The sequence below is a fragment of the Colobus angolensis genome, unplaced genomic scaffold (assembly GCF_000951035.1).
Source record: "Colobus angolensis palliatus isolate OR3802 unplaced genomic scaffold, Cang.pa_1.0 Scaffold144, whole genome shotgun sequence".
Lineage (NCBI taxonomy): Eukaryota > Metazoa > Chordata > Mammalia > Primates > Cercopithecidae > Colobus > Colobus angolensis.
In genome coordinates, this window is record NW_012114533.1 from 2950268 (window position 1) to 2961702 (window position 11435).

The window sequence follows — 11435 nt, forward strand, 5'->3', positions numbered from 1 at the left end:
ATCCGAACCTGATGGGGCTCTTCCTTCCCAAACCTTACCCATCCATCAAGATCTAGCTTCTGTTTCATTTCCTCCAGAGGAAGCTGCCTTTTCCTCTAAACTTCATAATGTTTAGTGTCTATACCATTAAAATATGCTACCTCGCATTATTCATGCCTCCATTTGCTACTGCTGAATTTTTTTTTTTTTTGAAACAAGCTCTTTCTCTGTCACCAAGGCTGGAGTGCAATGGCATGGACACGGCTCACTGCAGCCCTGACCAGGCTCAAGCAATCCTCGTGCCTCAGCCTCCTGTGTATCTGGGATCACGGACATGCATTACCATGCCCAGCTAATTTTTTGATTTTTTTGTACAGACAGGGTCTCACTTTATTGCCCAGGCTGGTCTTGAATCCCTTGTCTCAAGCTCGGCCTCCCAAAGTGCTGGTGTTAGCCACTGTGCCTGGCCCATTTGCTCCATTTTTTAAAGTTTTATTTTATTTTCAAATGATAAATAATAATTCTATATACTTATGAGGTACAATGTGACATTTTGATACATGTATACATTGTGGAGTGATCAAATCAGGTGAATTAGCATATTCACCACTTCAAATATTTGTCATTTCTTTGTAGTAAGAACATTTTAAATCCTCTTTTTTAGCTATTTTGAAGCACACAGTACCTCATTATGAACTGTAGTCACCACACTGTGCAACAGAATACCAGAATGTATTCCTCTTGCCTGACTGAAAGCTTTTATCCATCAACCACTCTCTTCCCCTCTCACCCACCCCTCACCCCTAGCCTCTGGTAATCACTGTTCTACTCTCTACTTCTATGAGTTCAATTTTTTTAGATTCCACATATAAGTGAGAGCATAGGGCATCTGTCTCATTATGCCTGGCTTATTTCATTTAACATAATGTTCTCTAGGTTTATCAATGTTGTTGTAGTAAATGACAGAATTTTCTGTGTTTTTTTTCAAGGCTGAGTATATTATATTGTGCATATATACCACATCTTTTAAATCCATTCATCTTTTGATAGATACTTAGATTGTTTCCATATCTTGGCTATTTTTTTTTTTTTTATCCCTCAAAAACTGTTTATTACACAGATGAATTTTGATAGTCATGATGGGCTTATCGGTAGGATTTCTGGTAGCGAGCACGGGCACCAGGGCCTCCAAACTTTTTGGACTCGCAGCGACGGGGATCAGCTACCAGCAGGGTCCGGTCATACTGGATGAGGATGTCTTTGATCTCCTTCTTGGAAGCCTCATCCACATATTTCTGGTAATAGGCCACCAGGGCTTTGGAGATGGACTGACGGATAGCATAAATCTGGGCTACGTGACCACCACCCTTCACACGGACACGGATGTCCACACCAGCAAATCGCTCCTTGCCAAGAAGCAGAACTGGCTCCAGCAGCTTGTATTGCAGCGTGCGCGGCTCAATCATCTCCAGGGGCCGCCCATTCACCTTGATGAGACCATTGCCGCGTTTGCAGTGCGCCACAGCTGTGGCTGTCTTCTTGCGTCCGAACACCTGCACCGACTGCAGCGGGCCCTTGGACGGCATGACTGCAACCGTGGACGAGAGAACCTAACCGCGCGGCGCTCCAACCGGAAAAAACTTGGCTATTGTTAATAATCCTGCAATGGACATGGGAAAGGAGACATCTATTCAACACACTAATTTCAATTCCTTTGAGATTCCTGGAACATATGGTAATTTTATTTTTAGTTTTTTTGAGGAACCTCCATACTGTTTTCCAAGATGTCTGTACTAATTTACAATATTGCCAAGCATACAAGGGGCCCCTTTTCTCCACAGCCTCGCCAACACTTGTTATCTTTCTTTTTTGTTGAGACAGGGTCTTGCTCTGTTGCCCAGGCTGGAGTGCAGTGGTGTGGTTTCAGCTCACTGCAGCCTCAATGCCTCAGCTTCCCCAGCTCAAGTGGTTCTACCACCCCAGCCACCTGAGTAGCTGGGACTACATGCACACACCCCATGCCTGGCTAATTTTTTTATTTTTATTTTTATTTATTTATTTATTTATTTTTGTACAGGCGGTGTTTCACCATGTTGCCCAGGCTGGTCTTGAACTCTTGAGCTCAAGTGATCTTCCCGCCCTGGCCCCCCAGAGTGCTGGGATTACGGGTGTGGGCAACCACAGCCAGCCAAGATCTCTTTATAGGGACACTCAAGACTGATTATTTTGACAAGGCTGATGTTTTACTGAATGTGAAGCTGGGCTTCAGGCCAGTGAGTAGCCCTAGGTGGGGAGCCAGGAGTTGGGAGAGGAAAGTCTCTCCTCTAGCCTCAAGGAGGAGAAACTGCAGGATGACCACCACCACCTGTGGGACCAGCCCCATTCTGGGGCATCATGCATGCCTATAGGGGAGCTGGGGCAGGTGATCGGAAGCTGGAGCAGGGCACAGGCAGGAATGTGCTTGGGGGCCCATGCCACAGTTTTAATTCAGAGACCTGCGATTATAAAGAAAGCAGATCGATCCTGATATCATGCGTAGTTCCATTTTGTGCTCAAGCTTACAATTCTAGGCCCAGGACTAAGCAGAGCCATGGGAAAAGGTTCCCAACTCAGCTGGATCCAGATGTCCACTCCCCTTTAGTCCCGCATCATACTGTCCTTGTCCTTTGTTCTCTGATCCAGCCTCCCAACCAGGTCGTAGCCTTTTTCCCATACTGAGCCCCACACCCTTAAGGGACTCCCTCTCTTGGTGTATCTCACCCGTAAGCCATGGAAAGGCAAGCCTCAGAACAAGGAATATAGACAACCTAGGACTCTGCGGTCCTCTCCTCTGCCCCCTCAGCGCCCTGAAGTATGTGAGACTGGGGTTCCTCCTGCCCCTGTCCTTTCCCTGCAGCTGAGAGGGTGAAGTGAGGGAGGGGAGCCGCCCGTCTCTACTTCACCAGGGGACAGCTCAAGGTGAGACAAGACAGGAGCCTCAGACCCATTGGCTGAGCCTGGGAGGTGGGCAAAGCCTGGGAGGGAGGCAGCGCTCTTCAGCCTTCCTCCCCGGCCTCGGTCCCCACCCCAATCCATGTCGGCCCTTTCAGGAGCTTTTAGTGGGAATGAGCTCAGACCCACAGCACAGGCCCCGGCTCCCCTCCCGTCTCAGCTCCTCCCATTGCTCTTTGATCGTCTCTTCTGTCCGATCTCGGAGCCCTCTCTCCACCAGGCACATCTGCAAGCAGCCCCCTTCATCCCCAGCATCGCCTCTTCCTCCTGTTTCTCCTTCCACTCCCAGTTCCACATCCTCCTCCTATTCCCCTCTCTCCCCTCTTCAGACCCCCACCTTCCAGTTCCCTCACCTCCCCTTTCTACTGGTCCCTGGGGCTTGCAGCAAGAGGGAGAGACAGCTCCTGACAGGATTGATGGTCCTTCCCCACCCTGTCCTCTCATCCGCTCCCTCCCCAGCGGGCACAGACATCCCCCTACAAAAGGCAGCAGCCCAGGCTGTGTGGAAACAGCTGCTCTCAGACGCCCTTCCCTTTGCTCTCTGCTGGCTAGGCTGGGTTGTACCTCTGCTCCCTCTTCCTCCAGCTGAGGGTGGGCACCTGGGGTACCAGGCCCCCCTACCTCATTCCCCATGAATGCTGTGGAAATTCCTGAGGGGCAGGAACTGCAAAAGCTGGGGAGTGGAGCCTGGGACAACCCCGCCTACAGTGGTCCCCCTTCGCCACATGGGACGCTGAGGGTCTGCACCATCTCCAGCACAGGGCCCCTCCAGCCCCAACCCAAGAAGCCTGAAGATGAACCCCAGGAGACGGCACACAGGACTCAGGTGTCCAGCTGCTGCCTCCATATCTGTCGAGGCATCAGAGGTACCGGATAGGGGGAGGGTTCCCCTGGGATATTACAGTCAGGAGAAGGAGTCACCAAAAGCTTTAGGGCAGGGGGTGGGGGTGGAATGTGATCTGAAGAAGAGGTGACCTTTCAGTGTCACTTTGGGGTGTGTGAATTGCCTGTGGTAGTGCTGCACACCCCAGAACACAGAGACCAGCTGAGCGGTCTACCGGTTGTGGGGGGCCTGGCATGGTCATCACCTGGGGACCCAGAAGAGTATGTGGGAGCTGGGTTGAGGGAGGACGTGGATGTGAGGATGCCCTAGACTACCCCACCTGGAACAGGTGCCTCCTTTCCATGCCTTCATTCTCTACGAGCCAGGGCCTTCACCTCTGTCGACCTCAGGGAGTTGATGGGAAGGTCAAGCATGGGTGTGGGTAGAGTAGCCAGATTCAGCTAAGGATGAAGGTGATGGGCAAGGAAGGGCAGGGGTGGAAAGGGGCTAAAGTCCCCGGACAGATGGGTGGGGATGACTGAGAGGAACACTGCCACTGAGGATCCCATCTCTCCCATACCCTTTAGGACTTTGGGGAACAACCCTGACTGAGAACACAGCTGAGAACCGGGAACTTTATGTCAAGACCACCCTACGGGAGCTGTTGGTATATATTGTGTTCCTGGTGGACATCTGTCTATGTGAGTAGCATCTGTGTTTGTGTACCTCTGTCTGTGAGAAACATCTATGTGTGCTCCATCTGTATAAACATTCCTGTGGGTAACACCTGTGGAGCTAGCATCTATCTGTGTAAGCAGGCTATATCCGGGAACTTTAGATAACAATATTCCAATCCCATCTATTTACCTTTGCAGCTTAAGATATTTTGTTTAAAAGGAATATGTCAGAAGAGGAAGGCAGTTTGGTCAATAATTACAAGGGGAAACCAGTTTTTAAGTTCACTTTGCGGCCATTGTTTTCTATTGGCTGAAAAGGTGAAAGGTGAAAATTTTTTACCCTTCTGTAGAGAGTGGGCTGGCACGGTGGCTCACGCTTGTAATCCCAGCACTTTGGGAGGGCGAGGTGGGCACATCACCTGAGGTCAGGAGTTTGAGACCAGCTTGGCCAACACGGTGAAACCCTGTCTCTACTAAAAATACAAAAATTAGCTGGGTGGCAGGTGCCTGTAATCCCAGCTACCCAGGAGGCTGAGGCAGGAGAATCGCTTGAACCCTGGAGGCAGAGGTTGCAGTGAGCCAAGATCGCGCCACTGCACTCCAGCCTGGGGGACAGAGCGAGACTCTGTCTTAAAAAAAAAAAAAAAAAAAAAAAAAGAGTGGAAAACCACTCCCTTCTGTTTGGAAAAATAGTTTGGTGGGCTTCACATAGTTATTATACTGTATCTGATTCATGTTTCTTTAGGGGCAGTAAAAGAATGGAAGAAAAAAGAGAGGAAGTAAAAGATTCAGGCAACCTTAGATCTCAGATCCCTGCTAAGAGAGGGAGGGGCACACATGGAGTGGTGATGGTCCCATGTGAGAGACCACCATGCCACGCACCATTGGAGGAAGCTTACTGAGGCTCTAGCTATAGACACAAACCGGGAAGGTTTGATCTCTAAGTTGAGAGAAGCAAGTGAAAAGATAGGAGGGCGAATATGGAAAGATAGAGTCAAAGAACTGTAAATAATAATACAATTGGACCAAACAGATGCTGTTAGACCTGTAGGTAATGACAGCACTTTGTATTTGGTTTATTACTTCTTTCAAAAATTGCACAAGTGATGTTTGCCTAGTTTAATATAGTTGTGTGTGGAGTCGTGTTTTGATTAAAGCTGTAGGTTGGACCATACAACTAAGGTGCCCTCATTATTAGGTGTTCTAGGCTCCACAATACTCTGTTCTTGTCGGGGTGCACAAATCTTTTGAAAGTGGAGTCAGAGAGTCTCATAACATCAATGTTGATGGAACGTTTTCTTATTTTTTGAGCCACCCACATTTGTGCGAGTCCTCTAGGAAAGCTGGCAGAAAGCACTGGTTCTGGCTGAGCTCTATCGAAACTCACTCCATGCTGGACAGAGGGGACAGTCCTCTGTGTTTGCCACTGGCCACTCAGCAGGGAGTGAAAGGATACAGTGCAAGTGAGGAACAACGGCTGGCCCAATGTACATTTTGTGGAGCCTTTTCAAGTCCTTTCAGCAAATGGCTGTCAGAAATTCATCTGATGATGTATTGATTTTTTTGTCCTAACCATCTGCTAGCAAGGAGAAGTCATCTCCTTTTTCAGATCCCATGACAGCAGCTGAATCCCACAGGCAGAGCCTCTCTCTAAAATGACTTAAACATCTCTTTTTCCAGGTTAGCCTCTGGAACAGGACTGTTTCTAGCTCCCCAGAGTTACAATGAACCATTTCTAACTCCATTGTATGGAGCTGGAAAGAGTGGAAGCTTGGGTTCTGGAAGTCCAGGAGTCCAATCCACTCATGTTCTCTACTTTTTGAGATCTCAGTGCACTGATGCATTGCCGGATGGTCTGAGACTTGCCAAAATCTGAGTCATAGACTTAGTCCAGTAATTACAGAATCCTTGAGTGGACGGGGGCGTTAGAGGTCATCTAATTTTAGGATGCAGAATATGTGCAATCCTTTCTCTGTGATCCTTCCCATGGCACTCTGTCAGGCGGCCAACCAGCCCAACTGGGGGAGTGTCAATGGGGCTGTCACCGTTTCATGAGCAACCCATTCTACTACTGGGCAGCTCTGTTTCCTTCCTCTTATGGAGCCCCCTCCTCTGAGCCAGACGTTGGACTGAGAAACACGTAGATGACAGATACTTGGGCCTTTCCCCTCAGAGGCTCACTTCCTTTTTAGAACTTTCTTCTATTAAGCTAACTACTGATGTGTACCTGTTACTCTCTGAAGTGACAACCTTTCAACTGTTTGAGTGAATATAGCTTGCTCTTGATCATTTGTTCTTTAGGTTAAATAACTTCTATTTTATCACTAATCTAGTCATGATACTATGGTTTTCAGAGGTAGTATTATGCAGGGATTGAAGGCATGGGCTCTGAATTTGCACAGGTTTGGTTAAACATCATGCATTGCCATTCACCATTTGAGGGCCCTCGAGCAATTTGCTTAACTTCTTTGAATTTCAGTTTCCTCATCTGTACTCACCCAATCCAATAGGATTATGTGAGATAATAGCCATGAAATCATTAACTCAGTGCCTGGCATGTATTAAAAGCAATTTCAAAGCATTCTCCATACTAGTTGCCTGCCTGACTTCATCTATGTGATGCCTGGCACTGGACAAAATATGCCACGGACAATCTGACCAGCACAGAGTACTGCCATGCCATTATTTCTGTTGTACCCAGATTTGGGGGATCTGTGAGGAAATGCAGAAGTGATATCTGAGCTAAAACCTGAGAGATATGGAGGATTTACCCCCTTGAAAGGGAGGTGAATAAAAAGGAATTCTCCGGGAAGAGGGGACAGCATGTGCCAAGGCCCAAAAGGGACAGAGGGCACAGTTTAGTTAAAGTGCATCAACGTGGCTGGAGCAGAGAGTTTGAGAAGCAAAATAGTAAAAGACAACAAGGCTGGCCTTATAAGAAGCAGTTGATCATGAGGGGCCTTATAAGGCATGATAAAGAATTTGGACTTTATTCTGAGGGGTACAGGGAGAGCTATTGAAGAGTTTTAAGCATAGGAGTGACATGACAAATTTTAAGTTCTCCTGAGGAGAGGACAGAAATATAAACCTTGGGTCACAGAAATATCTCTGGGAAAGTTGAGTAGGGGAGATAATAGTCCTGTGCTAAGGATATTAATGGGATTTTTAAAAACAAAAGCCTTACAAGGGCCACTGAGTCAATCTGGTGGCAGTATAGCATGCTGGTTAAGCAGTGAGGCTCTGAAGTCGACTCTGTGGGTTCAAGATCTGGTGCTTCCCCAATTATCAGTTGTGTGATCCTGAGCAAGTTTGCTAACCTCTCTTATCCTTGGATAATGATCAGACCCACCTGAGAAGATTATTATGCAGGTTAAATAAAACAGCTCACTAATATGCTTAGCACAGTGTCTGTCTGGCACGTGGTAAATAGTGCCTATTGTCTTCAAGTCACAGCAGGCACTGTAAAACTATAAATGTGGCATCATAAACCCAGCCAGCAGTGGAGGGTGAGGAAGGGAGAATTAATCTGATACCTTTAAACCTCAGAAAACCTCTAAGTCCTATGGAATTGGGCTCTAAATAAAGACCCTGAAATCGTTAGACTACCTGAAAATGTGCCATTTAACTGCCTTGGGCCTTGAGAATTAAAGTCCACGCTCACAAAGTGCCGGCCACACAAGAACTTTTTATGAAACAGAATTAGGAGGCCTTCACATTCTGATTATTCCTACAACATTTAGTAAGATAAAACTAGTACTAGTTTCCTAGCCCCTGCATCTACCTGCCTTTTCCTTTCAGACATATTTTCAGGCAACATGGAGCCTTCGAATGGCCTCAGGAGGGCCACTTCGGCGCTCTCCGAGGTCCTGCCCTCACCTCCCTGGTGTCTCAACTCCCTGTTAGCCTCCCTGAGCTCTGGCCAACTGCATCTAGACCATACGTTCTCAGTGGGGATGATGTAGCCCCCAAGTGTGTAAAAATAGTTTCTCCAAGGGCAAAAACAATCCTTTAGATATTACAATGGCTTTTGGGCCTCCGAAGAGCCACGGTACATAAGAAAATGTAGAGTCTGTCTGCGGTATTGGAATTGGGAGTGATTAGGAAGAAAATGTCTAAAGAGACTTCTGGGGAGACGGATAATGCAAAAAAGGTAAAGAAACACTGAACCAGATCCACTTAATTTGGCTAGTCAGTATGCTGACTGAGCTCTCCTGCCTAAGGATTGGGAATACAAGTTATAAGACTGAAAGCTGGCACCAAGCGAGGTGGCTGTTGCGTTCCTCTATCAGAATGCTGTTTTCTAAGAACTGGAGTGACATGCAGTTGGATATGCAGCTGTGCCAGTGTGCTTTTCCATGTCAGTTCCCGTGACTGGGTTTAAATGCTCCAGAACCTGTGTTTATTACTAGGTAAGCACTGTGGCATGATGAAAACATAAAAACATTGGAGTCAGACGCACTGGATTCAAATACTAGCTCCTCTACTTCCTGGCTTTGTGACCTTGAACACTTGTTCTACCAATAAGGATAATAACATTTGTCTTCTGGAGATAACATGCATAAAGAACCAAACACAATCACTGGTAGTAGTTATCTTTGTACTATCTAGTGGAAATTCAAAACCCTCACCTGGTCTTCTAGACTGGTCATTAAAAAAATACCTTTCTTTCTTTTTTTTTTTTTTTGAGACGGAGTCTCGCTCTGTCACCCAGGCTGGAGTGCAGTGGCCAGATCTCAGCTCACTGCAAGCTCCATCTCCCGGGTTTACGCCATTCTCCTGCCTCAGTCTCCCGAGTAGCTGGGACTACAGGCACCCGCCACTTCGCCCGGCTAGTTTTTTGTATTTTTTAGTAGAGACGGGGTTTCACCGGGTTAGCCAGGATGGTCTCGATCTCCTGACCTCGTGATCCGCCCGTCTCGGCCTTCCAAAGTGCTGGGATTACAGGCCTGAGCCACGGCGCCCGGCCTTAAAAAAATACCTTTCAAGAGAGAAGTCGATCTGAAAAGGCTACATACTGTGTAATTCCAACTATATGCCGTGGTGGAAAAGATAAAACTATGGAGATACTAAAAGTTGTCAGTGGTTTCTAAGAGTTGGGGAAAGAGAAGGATGAATAGGTAAAGTACAGAGGATTTTTAGGGCAGTGAAACTACTCTGTATAGTGAATACCTGTCATTATATGTAAAACCCATAGAATGCACAATACCAAGAGTAAAACCTAACATATACTGTGGACTTTGGGTAACAGCGATGTGTCAATGTAGGTCCATTGTATAATAAAGGTACCACTCTAGTGTTGGATGTTGATGGCAGGGGAGGCTGTACTTATGTGAGGGCAGGGGATCTATGGGAAATCTCTGCACCTTTCATTCAATTTTTCTGTGAACCTAAAATTACTCTAAAAAAATAAAGTGGGCTGGGCGCGGTGGCTCATGCCTGTAATCCCAGCACTTTGAGAGACCGAACCGGGTGGATTGCCTGAAGCCAGGAGTTCAAGAACAGCCTGGCCAACATGGTGAAACCCCATCTCTATTAAAAACACAAAAATTAGCCAGGTGTGATGGTGGGCACCTGTAATCCCAGCTACTCAGGAGGCTGAGACAGGAGAATCGCTTGAACCTGGGAGGCGGAGGTTGCAGTGAGCCAAGATCATGCCACTGCACTCCAGCCTGGACGACAGAGAAAGACTCTGTCTCAAAAATAAATAAATAAATAAATAAATAAATAAATAAATAAAGTTTATCTAAAAAAGTGCATTAAAAACAACTTCTCAGTGCTGCTTGTGGAAACTTGGAAAAAATAACTTTCATGATCACAGTTAATAATAATGTATTATATCTTTCAAAATAGCTAAAAGGGAGGATTTTAAATATTCTCAACACAAAGAAATATTTGAGGCGATGGATATGTTAATTAGCCTGATTTGATCATTCCATGATGTATACATCTGAAGAAACATCACAATTGCACCCCATAAAGATACAGAGTGGGCCGGGTGCGGTGGCTCATGCTTGTAATCCCAGCACTTCGGGAGGCCGAGGCGGGTAGATCACCTGAGATCAGGAGTTCGAGACTAGCCTAGCCAGCATGGCAAAACCCCGACTCTACTAAAAATACAAAAATTAGCCGGGTGTGGTGGCACGCTCCTGTGGTCCTAGCTACTCAGGAGGCTGAGGCAGGAGAATCGCTTGAAGCTGGGAGGTGGAGGTTGCAGTGAGCCGAGATCATGCCACTGCACTCTAGCCTGGGTAACAGAGCAAGACTCCATCTCAAAAATAAAATAAAATAAAAGCAGTGATTATTTGTCAATTAAAAGTAAATCAATAAATAACATATAAATACCTTTCAAAATTTGTAGTTGGCTCCACATATAGGGATAGTATTATTTGAGTAGCATCCTTTAAGTGACGTCAGACCTTTAAGATAAAGTACTTCCAGGCTTTCCCTGGAAGCCCTCAGTTTATCACAACCACTACCACCATCATCATCATTATTAACAGCACAAACAACAAACCTTTATTGAATAATTTCTCAGTGCACCTAGCGCTATGTTATGTACTTTATCTCACTGGCTGCTTCCAATGACTCTGCGAAGTTGGTTCTGCCTATTACTACCATTTTACAAATCAGAAAGATTTAGAAAAGTCAAACAGCTTGTTCAAGGCCACACATGCAAGCAAGTAAAGAAAGAGGAATCCAACTCAGCGATTGGTTGCCTGACTTGAATTCCGAGGTTTTTTTACCACTCCGTGCCCTACCCTAATAGAATCAGAGTATTGAGAAATTCTACTAGCTAACTACTATTCTTTCTTTTTATTGCTGTATTTAAAAGATGATATAAAAATATTAAAGAATATTTTAAAATATAGTTCATGACCACTGTATTAAAGAATTTTTCATTTTTCATATTACCAGTGTTTATGCATACATTCTTACCTAGTTGTATTATATTGTATACTTTCATT

The 11435-nt window shown here is 46.0% G+C and overlaps 2 protein-coding genes across 4 annotated transcripts in view; one reads left to right on the forward strand and one right to left on the reverse strand.

Moving 5' to 3' along the window:
• Positions 1-1058: 1058 nt before the first annotated feature.
• On the reverse strand, positions 1059-1619 carry LOC105507143 (40S ribosomal protein S16). 2 transcript variants are annotated; one of them, XM_011935546.1, is made up of 2 exons: positions 1467-1619; positions 1073-1415 (listed from the first exon to the last, which is right to left on the reverse strand). In XM_011935546.1, exons 1-2 carry the CDS (start codon positions 1563-1565, stop codon positions 1125-1127), a joined length of 390 nt encoding a protein of 129 aa, XP_011790936.1. In that variant the 5' UTR covers positions 1566-1619; the 3' UTR covers positions 1073-1124. The 2 variants fall into 2 exon arrangements, with proteins under 2 accessions (XP_011790935.1, XP_011790936.1); XM_011935545.1 differs by having other exon boundaries at positions 1059-1616.
• A 1600-nt stretch (positions 1620-3219) lies between these two features.
• PKD2L1 (polycystic kidney disease 2-like 1) overlaps positions 3220-11435 on the forward strand; it is a 43148-nt gene continuing 34932 nt past the window's right edge. Inside the window, exons 1-2 of one of the 2 annotated variants that reach the window (XM_011935547.1) lie at positions 3220-3836; positions 4381-4494. In XM_011935547.1, coding sequence (XP_011790937.1) covers positions 3602-3836; positions 4381-4494 — 349 coding nt within the window. In that variant the 5' untranslated portion in view covers positions 3220-3601. Of the gene's footprint in view, positions 3838-4359; positions 4495-11435 lie in introns of both variants that reach the window. The other variant, XM_011935548.1, reaches the window with a different exon arrangement.

Coding starts and splice junctions, on each gene's coding strand:
- LOC105507143 (XM_011935545.1), bottom strand. CDS start 1,565: ATGCCGTCCAAGGGCCCGCTGCAGTCGGTGCAGGTGTTCGGACGCAAG.